This window comes from Cyrtonyx montezumae, unplaced genomic scaffold, assembly GCF_038088225.1.
Source record: "Cyrtonyx montezumae isolate F1298 unplaced genomic scaffold, pur_monq_1.0 scaffold_8, whole genome shotgun sequence".
In the NCBI taxonomy this organism is placed as follows: Eukaryota; Metazoa; Chordata; class Aves; order Galliformes; family Odontophoridae; genus Cyrtonyx; species Cyrtonyx montezumae.
In genome coordinates, this window is record NW_027072089.1 from 95,935,262 (window position 1) to 95,955,659 (window position 20,398).

A 20,398-nucleotide genomic window follows, 5' to 3' on the forward strand; every position below is an offset into this window, starting at 1 on the left:
TCACCCGTGGTTTGTGTTGAAGGAAACAGTGAGGCACAGCATCTGTCTTCAGTCTTTGAGACTGTAGAACTTTATTGGACTTAGCGCTCTTCAGGCTTCACTGAATCCTTTGTTGTGGGTATTTAAAGCCATATCTGCTGCTTTCCAGGAGTGCAGCTTTGAGCTGTGAGGTAGCTGGATGCTTTGATACATGGAAGACACACACACACCCTGCATCTTCATCTCCTCCCTTCATTTTCTTTTTCTAAATAAAATTATTTGGTAGTCAATAATGACTGTTTCTTTTTTTAGACTGATATTATAATTCACAAAACTAAAAGTACTTGTCCTACCCCTGTAAACAACAGGATCCCCCTCTGACTATGGCAAACAAACAAACAAAAAAATATAATAATAATAATAATCTCATGTCTTAATTTTGTCACGCAGTGGTGTTTCATGCTAATGCTTTGTCATAGGAAAGGGGAAAAAAAAGTCCATTTTCCCAGAAGCAAGCGAGATGGCGATCTTCTGTGACTAAAAGCCAGCTCGAAAAAAAATATCCATTCAGTTTTTGCTTTCAAATTGTTGTGACAAAAATAGCAAAGAAATTCCTGGAACTGAGTTCATGTGTCTATCTAGGTTTCCATGTGTCGAAAACAGAACAAGAAGTTTTTCTCACCCATTTGAAACAGGGAAAATAAAAGGAAAACGTTTTCCTTCTCTTTTTTGACCTCTTCTGAATAACCGGAAAACAATGTGGACATTTTTACTTGTTATAGCCTGAGTCTTAGAAAGGTGAATTTAAGTTGCTTTCCAAGTGTTTGGAGAAAACTTTTTTTTTTCTTTAAACACTATATTAGTGTTACGTATATTCTCCCTCTCTTGGGAAAGAGTTCTGAGGGTTGAATGCTCTAGAGCTAGAAAAGTTCAGTTTGGATGAACTTGAACTGGAGGGAATTGAACTGGAAGCACTGTTTTCAACCAGTTAATTTCCTTTAGAGAAGTATGCTTCTTACAGTGGGCAGATAAAAAAGCTGTTCTCCTTCTCTTCCTGGACCAGTACAGCCAAAGCATCGTGTTGCTCTGTGTTTTTTCATCTTTCCTTGGTACTCAGCCAGTGATTTCAGAGCGTAGGATTCAACTTGAAGCTCATCTTATCTTGCTTTCCTCGCCTTCTGTGTCACAGCTGCTGTTTAAAATACCTGCAGTGTCATCACTGCACCTTCTCCAGTGTTGCTTGTGACTTTGGGTCTTACTGAGGGGAACTGGGAATGTCAGCAGGTGGATAAGTGGTTGTGTTAGAAGGGGTAAGTTTGACTGTTTGTGGGTGCCTTTTATTGAAGTTGCAATGCAACTGAGCAAAAGTAAGGCAAAGAAATGGGAGTCTTAATATCACCAGAACATGTGAAGTGGCCTCCATGTTTGAAAAGGAAAATATGCAGCATGCTTGCAGAATGGAGGTTCTTATAGATAGGCTGCTATTTGGTGTTTTATGGTAATGTCTTGTACCCTTTCCCGTTAACTGCATGAAGCATAAATTCTTGTCCAGTTTTGATTATTGCTTATTTTTTTTTCCCCATTCTTTTCACATCCTGCTGTTTTTCTTTGCTGCAGGAGCTGGTCATCATGGGGGCACCAGGATCTTATTACTGGACAGGAACAGTCAAAGTACTGAATCTCACTGACAACACTTATTACAAGCTGAACGATGATGCTGTGATAGCCAGGCGTTACACTTACCTTGGTAAGCAGCTCTTTGTGCTTGCTGTGAGAGTGGATTAGCTGAGCAACATGGTTCAGGGCTTTGGTGCTGCAAAGTTGATGCTGATATTTTTTGATGTTGTAGAAAAGTGTAAAAGGAAAAACATTTGAGTTAGAAGTGTTACCTGTTTGGAAAGAAACATAATCTAGGAAAGTATCTGAGTAGTCCCTTTTTGAAAAACAAACCAACCAAAAATCTTTCCAACCTTTGCTGTCATTTTAGTAGTATAGAAGATGCACTGAGAAGCATACTGATGGGTAGCAGACCTCCTACATTTGTCTTTTTGCCCTGTGATGGAAAAATTACGTCCTTGGTTAGGTTATGTGTCTACTTACACCTGTCTGTAATGTGTCTGTAAAACCTAGTTACAGAGGGTATATTGCAGAGATAAATTTATTACAGAAGTACTGCCATGTAAGTGGCTCACTGGAGGAAGAATTGGCTACAGGTTTGAGTACACCTTCAGTGTGAACTCCATTGGTTTTACTTGTTCTAAAGCCAGCTAATGTCCCAAACATATTTAAATTAAGGGCTTCCACCAAACCTAGCACTATTGAGACTCAGGAGGCATTTCAGTCAATGGTTTGATGATGTTTGACTGAAGACTCTCACCGACCTCTCTTTTTTCCCCTTAACCTTTAGTCTTTAAAAAAAAGTACCACTTGGAAGATGCTGCTTGCAGATAACTAAATGAGGAGTGTATGCACGTATTTCAGGGCATACATAGATTTTGCCACTGATAGACATGAATTACAATGTTTACAATGCAGACAAGAGCCTCATAATTTACAGCAGAAGATCAAGTCAAATGCAAGACAACCTTAGAAAGAAAGTACTTCACTCTTCTTTGGTTATTATATATCATTTTAATATAACAGATAAGATCAAATCTTTGATCTCCTGTCAAACGCACTCTTTGATCTATCCTCCCTTTTTATTCTTACATAAACAGATGTCTTCTTAACTCATTAACTTTTCTGACGTTTTTGTCTACTGTTCTCTGGTCTCCTCTCCACCAAAAATCCATGTAGATAATTTTCCTGACTTTCTCTGGGCAGTGATTTTAACTAAAGGAGGATACTTTTGTCTGGCTGATGTGGAACTGTCTCTCTCTGATGTGATGCTTCTCTGCAGTGATGTTCTTGTTTTGTTTTCTCTGTCTACACGCTCCTGTTTTACTACCTTCCTTTTAGACTCAAGGTTTTCCAGCTGTTCCCTGTAACTGTTTTGCATGCACTTCTGTGGGTTTTTTGCTGGCTATACCTTCATCTTTTTTTCTGTTGACTTTTGAAAGAGTACTAGAGGCTGTACCACTGTTTCCTGTTGCCTTGTGCTCTGGAATTGAATACTGGAGTATCCTGCACAAAAAGTTTTTGTAATGCTGTGAGGTACAGTTCAAGAGTCACAGTGAAACCTGATGAGGACTCCCCAGATGGCTCACCTATTTCTCAGTCTTTTTCCTTTTTTTTTTTTTTTTTTATTTCTGATTAATTTATCTTTATTCTTTCCTTTCCCACTCAGGATATGCAGTGACAGCAGGCCATTTCTCTCAGCCAACTACCACGGATGTTGTGGGAGGAGCTCCTCAGGATGGAGGCATTGGAAAGGTGTGGCTTTTTGTCCCAACAAAAATGTGGTCAGATTTAACTGGGCAAACAGAGTAGCATTGGCACAATTCCCACATATCAGAGAAGCCAGGAGATTTTTGTCTACAGAGCAGTTTAGGAACACTGTGCAAGGAAGAGGTGAGGTAGTTTGATGAAGTCATCAAATTTTCTCTACCTGTCCTCTCTGATGCTTAACATTCTTCCTCCCTCTCTTTCCTTTCTTTCCCACTCAATCCTTTAAATAATTACGTTAATGAGATGCTGGCAGCATTTCTTTCATACCTCTTGTATCTATGATTTCTAATGCACAGGCATCACTTAAACCTTGCTCAGAAAGGAGAAAAATTGAAAATTAATTTTTGTCTTCTTGCTTTCTTCAGATATCTGACAGCACTCCTCATTCAGAGCGGTTCCATATTTCCTTCAGGATAGCACCTCTAATAGCATGAAATGTCTTTTGATGTCTCTCTAGTAGGTTAGCATATTGGTTTCTGCCAACTGTATTCAGAAATCTTGGTGTCAAGCCCTTGAGAAGGAAAAAATAAAAAGATTTTCCTGTAGGTATATGCCATCTCAAAGGTGTAAGCATGTGAATGGCCAGGTGGAGCTGGGCCTGCAATTCCTGTGTGGGACACATGGCTGCTATAGGGAGCAGGGTAAGGTTGTGCTGGGACCCCATTAACACTTCCGAACCAAAGGTGGAGGAGAAGGAGTAGGGAGAGAGAGGGAGGGATGCAGAAGATCTGCTTTCCCCACTCTTTCTTTAAGTCCTTTGGGGGCCTACTGCCACCATGAGTTTCAGCAGAGTGTCTTTTCATCTTCTTCCCTCTTCTGTTCTATAGGGGTATCTGCAGTAGCTGAATTGTAACAGTACCGAGTGGGAGGTGTCCATTAGCAGGCACACCGTCCCTTGGCTTAGGCAGATTATTTTTGGCAGTAACAGTATCCCAAGAGTAGCAGAGAAAACAGGGAAAACAAAATCAAAGTGGAGGATGAACGTGGTACATACGCCTTACCTGGCATGCCTAGGACATAGGGGATATAGTAGCAGTTCATTTGCTATTGAGAAGGCATCCACAGGAAAGCATTAGCTTCCTTATCCCAGGTGTTCTTTTGCAACTGCTCCAGCGAGTCTTCTTTCCAGTCTCACTGGAGGAACATATTTAAATTTTATAAAAAGAAGAGTAAAAAATCCCAGCTGCTAACATGAGATCCATGAGGAAGCAGCTGACTCTGTAGGTTAGTGACTATTGCTCTGCTTGCAGGGGCTTCTGTTACTCTCCTTTGCATGGGATGTGGGTAGCAGGAGTGAACGATGAGGGAAGCAGTAACAGGTGTTCAATACACAATGTTATGCTGAGCAGTCCTGTTGTGCTTTCCACACTCTTTAATGAGCTAATTCTTGCCACTTTCCTGAGAGAAAATGATTACCATTGTCACACCCTTTCCATTGAGGAGGAAGCCAAGACACTTAGCGAGATGGAGTCATTTCCCAAATGGCACTGGGAGTGTCATTATTAAAATGGTTTGGAGCTGTGACACCTGGCACCACGTACTTGCTGCTGCAAAAACTGGGGAGTCCTTTATATCTAAAACAACTGTCTGCAGTTAACTGAGAACACAGCATGCAGTTAAGAATGGCTTTGAACTCTCCTGTCTCACCACCTATTAATAATTCCCCATGTATTCAAATATGTCAAGTGCTTGGCTCTGCTGCATGGCCTTGGAAGTAAGAAATTCTTCAATCCCACAAACATTCTAAGAACCTGCTGAGAAAGAGCCTGTCCAGTGCTGGAGGAGTCTGAAACACTGACTGAGCCAGCCTCTCTGCTAAAGGGAGTCCTTTCCTACAAGCCATGTACTTTAGGTCTTAATTTTTTTGGTAGAATATTTAAGATTGGACCTGTATTAATAATTCTTCACCAGGAACTCTCTGTGACGGCCATTTCTTCTACAGAAATGAGCAACAAGTGGACTGTGTTTGAGAAGCTTTGTGATTTAGAGATCCTTTCAGGCAAAAGCAGTGCAAAAGCACGGAGTGGTTCTACTGGGATTTCTACTCTTGTATTGTGAAGAACTTTGCAATGATGTATGTGCAGGCACTGATCCCAGGGAATGGAAGGCTGGGCAGGGGAAGGGGAAACAGCCTCATGCCTTGTCAGAACTTTGCCCTTCTTGTTCCCTAGCAGTCTCCAAATGTGTCTGGTTTGCGATGTGGAGTGTTCCCTAATGAGGTGATTTTAGGTACTTGTGTGTGCACATACACGTGTACTCAAAAAAAAAAAAGCAAGTGACAAGATAGCATTCAAGCATCTCCCATGAAAGGAGGCCTATAATTCCTTGAGAAAGTGGAGAAGTCACTGCTTTGCCTTTTAAAATATGACTGAGTAATAAATAATCTTGAAATTGCAGTTTGACAGTAGCCATGGTTATCATCATGATGCAAATAACACTAAGAAAGCATCAGTGGTGCACCATTACGTGCTTTTATTATAGTATTAGTTAACCTTTTGTTTCCTTTACTTTTCAGGTTTATATTTTCAGAACAGACAGACGATCAGGCTCTTTAATAAAAATGTTTCAGGCTTCAGGAAAAAAGGTGAGCTTTTCTATTTGTATGTTTTCATGTGAGGGTGGAGGAAGGGGAAATAATGGCAGGGTTATCTCAGAAAAAAGATGAGCTTTTCTATTTGTATGTTTTCATGTGAGGGTGGAGGAAGGGGAAATAATGGCAGGGTTATCTCAGAGCATCACTTTCAATTCACTGCTTCATGAGTTTTCAAGCAGATGCTGTTTCTCCTCATCCTTACCAAACGTGTAAACCTGTACAAACCAGGAATATTCCCTTTCTTGTGTAATGGTGGTGACTACAATGTCTTTTCAGTGACCATGGGACTGAAATCAAGTGTCTTCTTGAATATTTTACTCGTGTTTTTCTTTATCTTCACACAAATGTAGCAGCAGCTTTTGCTTTTGCTTTCTGAGCCCAGAGGGAGAGATTTCCTCTGACTGGATGTTACTGGTGGCTCTGGGTAACCTGGAGCTTGGTTTACTGCATAAGGCCCCATGCTGTTTTTGTCTGCCCCAAAGAGACATGGCATTGATGTGAGAGTTACGCTGTTTTGTAGAGGAGCAGTTTCATTGCTTCAGAGAGGCACTGAATTTTTTTTTCCCCATCTGCCATTAATCAGTCTTGAGTATTACTATTAGCGTTAGTGCCTTAGAGCTGATCTCTCTTCTCCTCCTTAGAAATGTAGTGAATGCTAGTGAGATTCCCTGTGCAGTGATGTGTTTGAGTATGAAATAGCCTGCAGTCTTCCCTGGCAGTTTGTTAGAGATGTTGTTGGAGATGGCGAATGAAGCAGGTAGTATGTCTAGCTATAGGTAAAAACAAATAAGTTGATTTATTTGGAAATAATATCCTGAGGACAAGACTCCCTTTACATGGCATTGTCTGTATTCTCTTGAGATGAGAGGAAATGCAGAACAAAAAGGTCGCTGGTGGTGTCTGGCTCTAGAATGACTGTCCACCCTCAGAAAGACCTCAAGCATTTGGCTGTATCAAGTTGGAAGTGTTAGCATGTTTTATTTTTATTTTTATTTTTATTTTTATTTTTACTTTTATTTTTACTTTTATTATTTTTATTTATTTTTTCCCACTGAAACACTTTTGGAGTCTTCAAAAGCATGCCTGGAATAGGTAAAAAAGGCAAGGATATGTGGGTGGATGCTGAAACTTAAGAGTATCCAAAATTTGTCTTTCTCTACACTGTAGTGGGATTGCCAACATCTTGAAAGGAAAAGCCCTCCCAGTTCATCGAGGGCATCTCCTGTGTTTGATTGCTTCCTGTTCATTTTTATCCGTATTGACTTTTAAATGTCCCTAAGGATCTGCTCCTGGAGAACTATTCCTCAGCCTAATAAACAGAGCTATCAGGAAGTTTCTAGATCTTAGCCAAAACTTTCCTTTTTCAGTTTAATGGTATTATTCTTAACTTATCAAGTATTTACATCCTACAAATACTTTAGGCTGTCGTCGCCTTATTCCCCAGTAGTATGTTTTCTACAAATTCTGTAAAATCAAAATGAAAATTGTATTTTAAGAGAAGCCCATCTTAAATCACCCTTTCTCTATTTTGTGACTGAAATATAACCAGACATGCTTAGCACTGAGCAGTGATTGGAAATGAACTCTCACCAAATGCTTTGTCTCTTCCCAGTGGTGTGAAACTTCATTGTTCTGGCATTCCTGTTGGACAGACACTAACAGTGGGCAGTTTCTTCTTTCCTTTTTTTTTTTTCTTTCCTTTTTTAATTTTTTTTTTTTTCTGTGGGAGGCTGAACAGGGAAATCAGATGCAGAGAGGAAAAAAGAAAAAGGCAGTCTCTCATTACAGATGTTAAGTGCACGGACGTCAGGTTCTCACAGCTCTGTGAACTCACCCACATTGCAGACGTACCATGTTGCAGTTAAGTAAATAATAGCCTTCCCCTAAAAACTGCCTAAATACATAGTGAAATGCTTTTCGTAAGTTTCACTCCTTACCCATGAGAAATTTGTTTAAAAACCTTAGTGGATTAAAAAAAATAAACAAATAAAAAATCCACAAGGGAACTTGAACTACAAAATAGCTGGAATCAAATGATGTTTGAGGTCTGACCTTAAACCCACACAAACACTGAAATCTGACTTACAAACTGAAACTCTATCCTTAACTCACCCCATTATATGTATGTAGCAGCTCTTAAATCTTACAAACTGTAAGGAGTAGAGTTGCTGCTGCCCATCTCCTGTTGTGCCCAGTAGCTCTTGCTTATGCCTCAGAAACTACCGGATGTGAAGGCCGCAGGGTTAGGGATCTGCAGTGAGGAACATGAGAACATAGAAGAACTGCATTCTTTCTAATCTAAGTAATTATTTTTGTAACCTTTATTTTTCATGGTATGTTAATAGCTCTCAAGTTCATGTGATATATTTTAAATTTTCCTTCAGAAGTCACTTTTAATTTAGCAACTGTTATTTAGCTGATCTCAAAGAGCGTGCCTTGTGGCATCCTTTTCTGGGAAGGCAGAAGTGGATGAAATAGGAGCAGAATATCATTCTTGCTTTTGGTTTCCATTTTGTGTACTTTTAAATTCATGATGTTAGTGCTGGTTGGAAGATTATTAGAATTTTGTATTCACCTGTATTGAAAAGGATGTAACTAAATTAATGAATTTCTTAAACTTAAGTAATTTAGTTTTATCAAGCAAGAATAATTAGAGATGGACAGTGACTTATTTTCTCTGTATCAACTGAAAACTTTTTATTGACAGTTATCTTTGCATCAGCACATCTGTGCATATTTGAGAGAAAAGGCTATAAACAAAACCCACAGCCAGTGCTGCTAATTGAAGGTGACTGATTTAAGTAGAGCAGGGGGAAATATTCAACAGGTGTGTGGTAATTTCAGATACCTCTTTTCATGGTCTTTTCTCCTCTTTTTTCCTTTTTTTTTTTTTTTTCCTTTAGGCTATTGTCAGAGGATTTCTTGTGTAGAAGTTCAGCTCTTTAGGAAGTCTAGTACTAGATGTGAATAATCAGGTCTTGGTTTAGGAAACCTATTTCACCCTGTTGCTGGTTTTAAGCATTTGACCAGTGAAACCTAGGCTAGAAAGGACTGGGTGTCTCACTTAAACATGCTCCAGGATAAAAAAAAACAAAAAAAGGATATATTTTTCTGATAGAGCATGCAAGATGATACACTGTCAACAGTAAAGTGTTAAATTCTTCTTAGTTATCCCCTATATATCCTCCTGGGCTTTCTCTGTAGGAGTATTTGTGAGTGATAAAGCAGCAGGTCATCATTTGAAATTAAAATTAAAAAGAACAAAAAACACGCCTAAATGATTTCCTCCTGTGTGTGGGCAGATACTGAATGCTTTGTTGTGACTCGGCTTGGTTACAGATGGGCTCTTACTTTGGCTCCTCCTTATGTGCAGTTGATCTGAATTCTGACGGGTTGTCAGACCTGCTGGTTGGAGCACCTATGTTTTCTGAGATCAGAGATGAGGGTCAAGTCACAGTCTATATCAACAGAGGAAACGTGAGTATGTCCAGTAATTACTTGGTAAGGGATTTTATGGGTGTGGGTCTGGGCAGGATAATGCTAATGTCCTCTCCAGCTCTGCGTGCTGAAACTCAATTTCTGTAACATGGAGTCATGGAAAACTCATCTGGTATCATGGTTTCCCAGAGACCAGCCCACATTCATCATAGAGTTGTGAATCTTTCAAGGAGGTCTGGGAAAGTTTCTGGTTTTATGTTGGAGCTTTGCAGCACTTGTGGCTGTATGTGATTTCAGTGCCAAAACCAAGTAAAGCCAGCTGCTTTGACTGAGTTTTACTTTGTGTTTTGGGTGGTCACTGGGACCTACAAATGGGAACAAAAGTGTCTGGGGATTTTGGAGTCCTTGTGCAAGGAGAGCAGAGACTGAATTCATGTTATCTTCACACTGTGGCCTGAGGTGGGAAGGTCTTATCAGCTGATACTGTTGGATTTCTCATGTGCCAACAGCAGTCTTGGAAATGTCTGAACTTTCTTCTATCACCAAAGCAAAATCATTTCTATGTCCTATTTATAGGACAACAATGAATGCTTACTTATTGCACAAGTAATATTCAGGTGCAAAATTTGCTTTCTCAGAGAGGGAGTTGTTACATACTAAAACTAAATTGCTATTGATTCAACAGAATTTTAAGAACTCTGAAGTACGGGGCTTGTTTGTGCTAGATGTAGCACTCACCACAAGTCTTATAGGAAGCATTTGAGAGGCTTGAGAGCATCTTTGATGTAAATTTACTTTCTGTTAGTGCTTCTCCTTTAAATGAGCTTTACTTTTTCAGTTTGATCCCCAAGTAGTCCAACCTGTATACTGCAGTATTGCTGCCAGATCATCCAGCAGAATAAGTTCCTAATGCTGAGCCAATTGATACCTAATATTTCTTGTTTACACTGAGAGCATTGGTGGATTCAGTTTTATAAAATATAAAAGTTAAATAATAAAACTCCTTCAGCAAGAACTACTTGAAGGAGCAGTGGCTTGCAGGACTGTGGGCTTTCTTTTGAGGCGTGATCATTGCAGTTTCATTCTGCAGGCATCAGTGCTGTAGTGAATAGGAGAAAACTGCATTATAGTACAAGCATGCATAGTGATGCTGGGTATAGCATACTTACATTTTTCCCTTTCTTACGAGAACTGCAGTGAAATGAGTTGCTCATATAGGCCTGAATATCTCTTGTCTTGTGTTTTCAATTTCAATATGTGGGATTTTCTTAAAGTCAGCAACTCCCTGCAGCCAAGAAAAAGATTTTATTACATGTTCCAGAGGATGGTTTACCCTCATTCACAAAGGAAGCAAAAAAAAAACCAGCAAAAAACACCCTAACAAAACAAAAACAAAAGCCAAACAACCCTTGAGGTGCATACAGAGTTGGATTGTGTAACTAAATTTTGTTTTCTTGTGGAAGTGTTCCTTTCCCCTTGAGGGAGGACTGCAAGAAAAAGCTGAGGCTTATGTATGTAACCAGAAAGTGGGTGGGCAAGAAATACCAGATCCATATAAGGCTTCTCATGGCATAGGAGTACGTAGCTGATTTATTCTGATGTTTTCTCTGTCTCTTCATTTAACTAAAGCTTTTTCCTTGTTCTGCAGTTCAGAAAGCTTTTTTGGGGAGTTTGCTTTAATCCTTCTATCCAATACTAGAAAAATTTTCAAATCCAGTTGCTCAAGTGTTCTCTGCTTAAGGAAGAATTCTCTTTGATTCACTGAGGTTTTGCTGAGTAAGCCTGGACTGAGGTTTTTACTCCTCAGATGTAGTCTGCTTGTGGAGCAAGGTCTGAGCTGTTACATTTTAGGTGTCTGAAATCTTCATGAGCTCAGTAAGCCCTGTGACTGCATTTAGTCATCATTTAGTTAATTTAGTGTTTTGCTTTTATCATCTGTGTGCTCTCTATTTTTCTGTTTTATTATTAACCCTTTCAATTTTATCACCTAGCTGATCCACACTGAAAGGAGATGCCTTGGCAGTGCGGGCGATAGTTGCCCCACAGCTCTGACCTGTTGCTCCCTGTGGCGGCACTTCCCTCAGCCTGCTTTATTTCCTCTATTCTAGGGTGTGCTGGATGAGCAGCTCATCCTGGATGGTGACGGGGCCTACAATGCACACTTTGGGGAGAGCATGGCTGCCCTTGGTGATATCGATGATGATGGGTTCCCAGGTTGGTGCCTTTTCCTGGGCTGTTCCATTATGACTAACCTGGTGCTGCAGGTTGTCATTACGAGTGATTGGAGTATTTTCCCCCTGCGTGGAGATGGAATGTTTATCGTCTGAACTGTTTTCCAGATGTTGCCATTGGGGCACCTAAGGAGGATAACTACATAGGAGCAGTGTATATTTACCATGGGGATGCCAACGGGATTGTACCTCAGTACTCTATGGTATGTGACACCTTCTGTCTTTTACAGTATCTGTCTGCAGTCTTTTTCCTAGGACCTAAAGAAATAAGCTGTACTTACAGGTCACCTTATAGATAGCCTTGTGCAATTCATGCATTTTATTCTCAGTCCCAGTTTGAAGATACCTTCTCCCAAGGTTTATCTGTATTTATGCTATAAGGTAAAATAATGTTAGTCAGGAGACAGTATCATGTCTGCTATCATTTTTCACTGTCATGTGTTACAGTCTTCCTTCTCGTAGCTTTCTGCTTGGAGCAGATAAAGTCTGGGGATATCAGTGTCAGTTTTTAGAAGTTACACTTCTGTTTGAAGTGAAAATTTTGCAGAGATCAAGCATATACAAATTTTGGAAAGGCAAGTGAGAGTCAGGAGGTTGCACTTTTTTCCAACATCTCTTACTGAGAAAGAAGAGGACCTAGGTTTTCTTCTGTTCCCTCCAGAATTGCCTTTACAGAGCTTGTTGACTTTCTCCTTTGGATATGAGAACATTTGTCAGTAGTAGATGATAGATACTATCTTTCTAGCCACTACTGGGAAGTTAAAATTAGTCTGGGATTTGCTATAATGTCTTCCGTAGACATGACACAGTCCAATTCAGCAACTGTAACCAGACAGTAGAGGGGATAAATATTATGCTCACGCTGCCCCATGTGTCCCCTAGTCTCTGTCTAGTACATTCACTTTGCCCAGAGCCTAAAGTTTCCCACCCTTTGTCCATGTGTTTGAAGTTCTGACTGTTTTGTTTTGCTGCTGGGTGGGATCCTCCACAGTAAATAAGTTCAAGCAAAATTAATTAGTGGTTACATTGGAGGCTTTTCTAAGAGACCATCGAAGCGCAGTCTTTCCTTTTAGTGTGTTTATGTCATGGATTGCTTTTTGCTGTCTGTCAGGATGCAGATGCCAGAATGTCTTTCTTTCCCTCAACTTGACTTCCTCTTTATCCTCAAAGTTCTGACCCTTTGTCAAATATTGTGTTCTTTTGTGGGTGGGCCAGGAAGAGCCCATTGGCCACGTGTCCCAAGCTGTGAAGCACCACCAACAGTCTCACAACTGCTTGGTGGGGTAGGTTTCTGCTGTCTGCAGCTTCTGCAATCATTTGCTGGTTTGAGTTCAGGACTTACTTTGGTGGCCAAGCATGATGAATGAGAGCTGTGAGACATCAGATTGCCATAGAGAAAGAGATTTTGATGTATTAATTTGCTTTAGACAAAATCATTTACAATTCAAGCTGATTAGAAAAAGTTTTTTGTTAGTAATTAAAAGAGTGATGTGAGAAGCTAATTAATCTCTGCACTGGGGTGGCAGAAGTGAGATACAGCTTTTGAACTATAACAAAATACCGCATAATAGTTGATGAAAAACAGAATTTTTAAGTGGGATGAAAATTAATCATTTTGACTTGGGGTATGCTAGCAAACTTCATGGAAAGAAATGGTTGCGCAGGATTTTGTTTCTCTTCATCATTAATTCTGTGAAGATGTCGCTTTGAACTTTTATTTACATAAATGAAGGTAATGGGAAAAAAAAACAAAACACCAAAAAAAGGAAAATCTCTGGGGCACAGTTAAATTTCCTCCCTTTCTCCATGAAACGTGTTTGATGTACTCTTTATTTGTCTTGGGTCTGCATGGGGGTTGCGATACAGGTGTGTGTTCGGGTGTAAGCCATTGTTGGCCTCTCCTAGCCCTGAGCAGAAGGGCTTCCTGCACTTAACAGCCTTCCTGCAGATGGAAGAGAGCCCCTGTGACCATGAAAATCAGGCTCCAAGGTTTTTGCTTTTTCTGTCAGAGGTGTCTTTGTGTTACTGACTGTGAGTGATTTCACTTGGTGTGTTTTCCACTGCAGAAGCTGTCTGGGCAGACGATAAACCCAATGCTGCGGATGTTTGGGCAGTCCATATCAGGGGGAGTTGATATGGATGGCAATGGTTATCCAGGTATGTGTGCAGCTCCACAGCAACAGTAGAGAGTACAGTAGGAGAACAGTACAGCTGGTAGTTTCCATGTTGCTAGTTCCTGCAGCTTCAGGACACTGTTGAAGCTTGATGTATTTCTCCCTCTGTTATTTAAAGCTTCTGATAAAAATTTGAGCTGATTTCTTAATTCAGGGGTTTGGGAAGTTGTGACAGTGAACTGAGGTATTAAAGTAGTGAGTGCTTAGTATCCTGCCAGGGGTGGAAGTTGCTTGGAAGCTGCTCAGTCACTATGATGAACTTTAAAAAAATGTAGTAAAAATATTAATACTAAGGAACAAATTCTGAAGTGGAAGTGAAGTACCATTGCAGACCTAATCATGTGATTATAATGCTTTAGATGTAATAAGTGACCAGCTGGCTGACTTAAGCCTGGAAAATGCTTTTTTTTAATGTATGCTTTACTTACCAACGGACTTGTGAGAACTGAATTTTGTGTATTTCTTGTTTGTAACATTTAGACAATTACATTTCAGATATGACTGTTGGAGCCTTCTTGTCAGACCATGTTGTACTTCTAAGGTAATATCAATATCTTTTTTGCTCCTTTGCTGTTTTAATTTTGTTTCTGCTTTCTGTTTATATCTAATGTGCTCCGGGTCTTCTACCCCACAGATTTTCTCCTTAATTTACTGCAGTCAGAAGCAGCAGATTGAATTATTTTTCAAGCATAATCTTACACCTGTACAGTACTGAACAATGTGTGTTTTAATTTAAGCAGCACTGTGAGGGATAACCATAGGCCTCACAGGGCCATGAAGAAACCAATGAGTTAAGGCCAGAAGGAGAAACATTACATCTCAGTGCCTCTTGGGAAAGGTCACTCTAAGTTTGTGAGAACTTTTTCTTACTGTTCTTGCATTTACATAAAGTACATAAATTATGATTTAAGGGAACAAAGTGTAGCAGAAAGCCAGCTGTGTATGATGCCAGAATTTAATTCCCCAAGTTATAATGGGATGTGGAATGAAGTAAGAGTCTTCAAGGAAATTAAATATGGAGATGTTAATACACACAGTGTTTGTGCTACTGTTCAATTGTAGGCATTAAATGAAATTGCTTCTTTCATCAGATGGAGAGAGATGTGGCAACTTGGTTCAGCAAATTAACTCAAGTGGAAACAGACAGTATGAGCAAGCAGGCTTGAGGCTTACAGACCTAGGGAAAGAATTGGGAAGTTTTAATTTTGCCAGTAACTCCACTATTACACTTGTAAATGTTTAATAGAAAAATTCTGCCAGTAACTAGGTGTCATTAGAAGTGGAGATACCTGCATCTTAATGAGTTGTGGTAAGGCTATCCAGAAAAATGCTTTAACTACTCAACAGCTGTGCCAGCCTACATTCTGTTAAAAGCAGGGAAATCTTGGCTGTGTTTCCATTTGAGTCAGATAAACAATGGAACTGAAAAACAGGGAGAAAGAAATGACAAGTGTAACAGGTGGTCAAGTCATTTGGAGGACTTTCTATGCCATCAGCGTGCAAGCAGAGGCAGTCAATTGCCTCTCTGTAAAATGCTCTGAGATAGAACCTCACAACCCTGCTTCTATGAAGCTGCTTGAAGGACAGCTGTGCGTGGTTCTCCTGCCTGCTGTTCTTTGCAGAATGGAAAAAGGCAGTCAGAAAGACAAAGCAACATGCACTGAAGCAGCGTAGAGACCTCCATCCAAGATGTGAGCATTGTCTATGTGGGCAGCTTGATTAATGGCCACTGCTGCCAGTTCAGAGTGTGTCTCATGCTGTTTAGATTCAGATTAGGATAAAAGCATCAACTTTCTTCACTATCTTTCAGAAGCATTTGTAAAGTCTTTTGGCCAAAACCAACAAATGTTTTGCCAAGTGATATTAAAGGCTTTTGTGGAAGGCGTGGGGCTTGGGGTGGATTGCAGTCACTATGTTGTTCGTGTGTTTGGCCATTCAATGAATGCTTTATGGTTGTTCTTTATTTGTTTGTTTGCAATGAATGACCAAGTGAGTTCACGTTAAGGAAAAATCAGAGCATCGTGACTGGAGAAATGTCTTCTTTCTAGAAGAAATATTTTCCTAGGTCAATTACAACATCTACTTCTTTATTTCTTCCCAAGCATTTGGAGAGTAATTTCCATATTCTGACACGCTCCTAGGAATCTCACTATTTTTCCTCCTTTTTTTTCTTCTTTCCTTTCCCCTGATACGCCTGCTACTGTATTGTATGTATTTGTACATGTATGTATTTCTAGGATTAGCATTTATCTCCATCTTCCATCTCAAAGAGCAAACTTATGCTGTTATTTCAGGCTGCGGTAAAGGAGTCTGAGCAGCTGTCTCAGAGATTGATGCAAAGCTTGCTCCAGTCAGTATGAATTAGGTGTAACTACAGTCCCTGCTCTCTTCTCCCCCCTCTCCCGCACCTCCAAATTAAGTGGCTTGTGGTGTGAGAGCCCTGAAGGGGATTTGCTTATGGCCTTGTGGAGTTCGAGGACTGTGCTAGAATTGAATCTACTGCTTGCTGCACATTTTTTTCTTTCTATTTTAACTACTGGATTTGGTTTTGGAAAAGCATGTTCACATGGAACACATAAAGAAATGAAACCACGAAGTATAACACTCAGTTCTTGGGATGAAGTCCTGCGCTGGGAGCAGCTCTGTAGAGCCTGAATTTGAGCTGCTTTTCCTGACCAAGCTGGCAGCATTTCTGTGCCGTGCAAGAGGAGACCACCTGGGCCCTGGTGGCCCTCAGCTTGCTCTGCTCCTCTGTCCAGAACTACCTGCACCAATTGCTTGGTGGAGTATTTACAAGACTGAAAAGCTTTCATTCTCAGTGCGCTGGGTGATTCCCAAAACTTATTTCTGCAATGAGAATAAAATGTATGTACAGTCCTTAGCACGTGATGTGTGAGAATTGCCCAGATTGTTCCTTTTTCTAGGAAGTGTGAACGTGGTGTTTTAGACTATAAGAAAAAACTTACATAGATCCATATCCCACCTCATGCTCCCACTTTACCTTTTGGGTCACAGAATTTACTGTAGATCATTCTTTGGAAACCTAAGGCCTTTGCTTATCTTGTCTTGACCATGCAAGCTCCTTAGATAATAGTCTAGCTTGCGTGGGCTTATTGTCTTTAGTCGCTAATTTTGTTACTTTTTCCATCATTAGAAAGACTTTATGCAACTTTTGATGGAGATATTTGTTACGTATTATCAGTTTCCCCTCCTGCCAGTGGGGAGTGTCATGTGAGCATTGAAATTCAAGCTGTGCTTTGGTTTTCTTTCAGAACCTAGTTGTCCTTGCCATCTAAGTCAAGAGCTAATTCGTTTTAGAGTTCAAGTGCAATCACCTGTTTTTCACATTTACTTGACATTGTGCACATTATCAAATGTACTTTATGTTCTTTTGACTGAGAAACTTCTCTCTGAATGATTCTTCAATTCAACTTGTGTGTTGATCTCCAGATCCAGACCTGTCATTACCATGGACATCTCCATTTTCCTGCCAGCGTCCATCAATATCACAGCTCCTCAGTGCCATGACAGCTTGCAGCCTGTGAACTGCCTCAATGTCACAACATGCTTTCGTTTCAGTGGCAAGCATGTTCCTGGAGAAATAGGTAAGGTACCTGTGCCAGACCTCATAGGCTGATGTGGAATTGGAGGTTACCTTTGTATCAGTTAGAGAACTTTCCCATGGAAGAATTCATTTTTTGAAATGACATGAGGTATGCAGATACAGAAAGTTGGACGTTTCTGAGGTGCTTTCTTTGGCATTTATTTTAATTTCAACTAGGACAGAATGGTCCTCATCAGGGTGTGTGGTATGATGCTATGTTTTGGTTCTAGGGGAAAAAACAATGTTGATAACACACCAATGCTTATAGTTGCTGTTAAGTAGTGTTGTACAGAGCCAAGGCCATTCTCAGCAAAGGGTCCAAGGAGCTGGTAGGGAATGGAATTAGGATAGCTGACTTCAACTGGCCAAAAGACAATTCCATACTGTATGTCATCATGCCGAAGGTATTTTTAAGTGGGTGGAGGAGTTCATCTGGCTCTTTTGCTGTTTGGGGTACTTGCTGGGCATTGGTTGTGGGATGGTGAGCAGTTGCATGTGCATCACCTGTTATGTGTATATATATATATATCTTTTCCTTTTCTCAATCTTTGTAAGTAATTTTATCTCAACTGGCAAATTCTACTTTGTTTTTCTTTTTTTTGTTCTCTTCCCCATCCCACTGGGGAGTGGGTAAGTGAGTGAATGTCTTTGTGGTGCTGAGCAAGGTTAAACCACAACAGTGATCATTTACCTTGTGATGAGGATGAGGTAATACTGAGGTAGTTTTCACTGAAAGGAGAGGAAGGTATCTTTAGGCTTGCTGCAAGGACAGAGAATGCAGAATCAGCTGATACTATGGAAGTTTGTTTCCTCTGCCTGTTGATTATGCATTTTTGTGGACGTATCCTCTGTCATTGTTATCAGAAAGCAGCTGTGATTTGCTCTGGATGAATAGCTTTTGAAAATGTACAAAGAGCTCTTGAAATACAGCACTATAAATCTCAACTTCTGGGTGTTATTACTACCAGACATGACCAAATCCTTTGCAGTGCATCAGTTTACCTATCTGTAAAATGATTATAAATATTCCAGAATTCTACTGATTGTAAGAATATCTTCTAGGTTACTTAGTCACTGTAAACCACATGGAATTTCTTGGGTGAATGGAATTGTTTAAGGTATGTAATTGTGCCAACCACTACATCTTGACTGCATTAAATTATTGCCTGTGTCTTTTACATCGCAGTGTTTACAAGGCTTAGGTATTGTCTGAAGTTTCATGGAATAGATACAGAGTTTCTAAATGCCATAAAGTCTGAATTTATTTAGTTTATCCATGCTGTTTCAACTTGGCCATGCTTTAGGAATGGTAGTGGTCTTGTTGTCCTACCATTCACAAAGAGTAAGAGCTAGCAGCAGCTTGTTGGAATTTTACTTTGCAGCTCAGCGCTCTATCACCTGAAAGCTCAGAAAACAGTTATTGAAGATTTTTCTGCATTCTAACATAAAGATACAACTGGAACATCATTTTCCACTTTTACACTTTCTCTTTCCCTGTAAATGATGACAGGCTGTTAGCAAACAAATATCTTCGATAGAGTGGTGTTTTTGTTTGGTTTTTTTAGATCTTGTGTCAGTTAGAAACCACCTGTCCTTGGGTGCTCTGGGGCTATTCATTTCTTTCTATAAATTCATGAGTAGAACTACTTTAATATCTCAGGTTTGTTTTTTAATATTTCTAGGGATACTGTTGAAAATGTTTTCTTCTGTTTAATGTCCTATCTCTTAACTTGGGGCTAATAAAGGGTCTGTCTCATTTTAAATATATGTTCCCTTTTTTCACAAAAGGGCTGTCGTCTGCTTCACTTTGTCTTGTAAATTACACTTGAATTGCTCTGCATGGCCATACAAACTGTACTCTTGATTTTATTGTGGTGAAAGCATATGTGCATCTTCTTTGACGGGTAGCATTTGTCTTATTGCAAGGAATTTTTATATTATTAAGTAGATGATTATAATACTTCCAACCATTGTCTTTTTACACAATGCTTCTTGTAAAGTGATTTGTCTTGAAAACATTGCAGTCAGAACTATCTGAATGTATAAAAACCTTCAGGGATAATGATTTGGATACAGTATCTCAAATAATCTTTCAGTTTGTATCTAACAGGCCATTTTAATTATGTTGCAGTTGAAGAGTATCAATTAACAAAGAATGGAACAATTCATGGAAGTATTTCAAGTGTTCCTCTCCTTTGTGGCTAAATACAGGGGAAAAAAATTTCCTCTAAGTACATCATTATCCAGTTTGGACTCTAAAAGGCATGCAGGCATGTTGAAATGCTACGGTTGTGTTTTATATCAGAGGCATTGGGGTTGTCTCAGCTTCAGATGTCTGGGAGTGGTCTAAGTCAGGCAGCAGGAACACAGTGCTCACTGAAAATACTGCTCCCCTAAGGGAGCTTCCCTTGTCAGTGTGGACTCTCAAAACTTTGAGTTATGATGGGAAATCTGGCTTTTGGGCAGATAACGTTGGTTACCTGCTACAGAATGTTTAGAAAGTCAAGATGTATGTGCAGACAGCAGACAGCATTCTTTGGTAAATGTTTGTCTGCAATGCTCATGTGAATTTGTGATTGTTTCGTTAACTGCCTTGAGAAGGAAAGCTATGTTCTCCTAGCAAGGTCTCACACTTGCATGTAAACCATTTCCACCCTTATTTTTGTCCCTTTAACAGCAATTGCAATACTATATTATTATATGGACACTCAAATACCTATTATATGACCTGCATTTTTATTAATACATCTCTATGTTACCAATGACTGTATAATTCCTATCCCCTCTGTGAATGCTGCTTGCAGACTGTGATCTTCAGAAGTATGAATATATAGTAGAAATGATTTTGCCTGAACAGCCATGCCCGCTAGAATCTTGTGCTCTGCTGGAAATGCCAAGCATTGTTCATCCCTTCAGTCTCCCTCAGTGCTAGCTGGAGGGCCGAGCATCCACCAGCAAACACAGCCAGCCACTGGTATGTCTTGGATTTGTG

General features: G+C 39.9%; 1 protein-coding gene across 1 annotated transcript in view; it reads left to right on the forward strand.

The window, feature by feature from the left end:
- The window catches only part of ITGA9 (integrin subunit alpha 9), a 212,313-nt gene that overhangs the window by 23,919 nt on the left and 167,996 nt on the right, over positions 1–20,398 (forward strand). Inside the window, exons 6-14 of the mRNA XM_065752710.1 lie at positions 1,597–1,726; positions 3,266–3,351; positions 5,882–5,950; positions 9,299–9,436; positions 11,506–11,611; positions 11,737–11,831; positions 13,695–13,785; positions 14,298–14,343; positions 17,253–17,407. Of these exons, the coding sequence (XP_065608782.1) occupies positions 1,597–1,726; positions 3,266–3,351; positions 5,882–5,950; positions 9,299–9,436; positions 11,506–11,611; positions 11,737–11,831; positions 13,695–13,785; positions 14,298–14,343; positions 17,253–17,407 (916 nt within the window). The remainder of the gene's footprint in view (positions 1–1,596; positions 1,727–3,265; positions 3,352–5,881; positions 5,951–9,298; positions 9,437–11,505; positions 11,612–11,736; positions 11,832–13,694; positions 13,786–14,297; positions 14,344–17,252; positions 17,408–20,398) is intronic.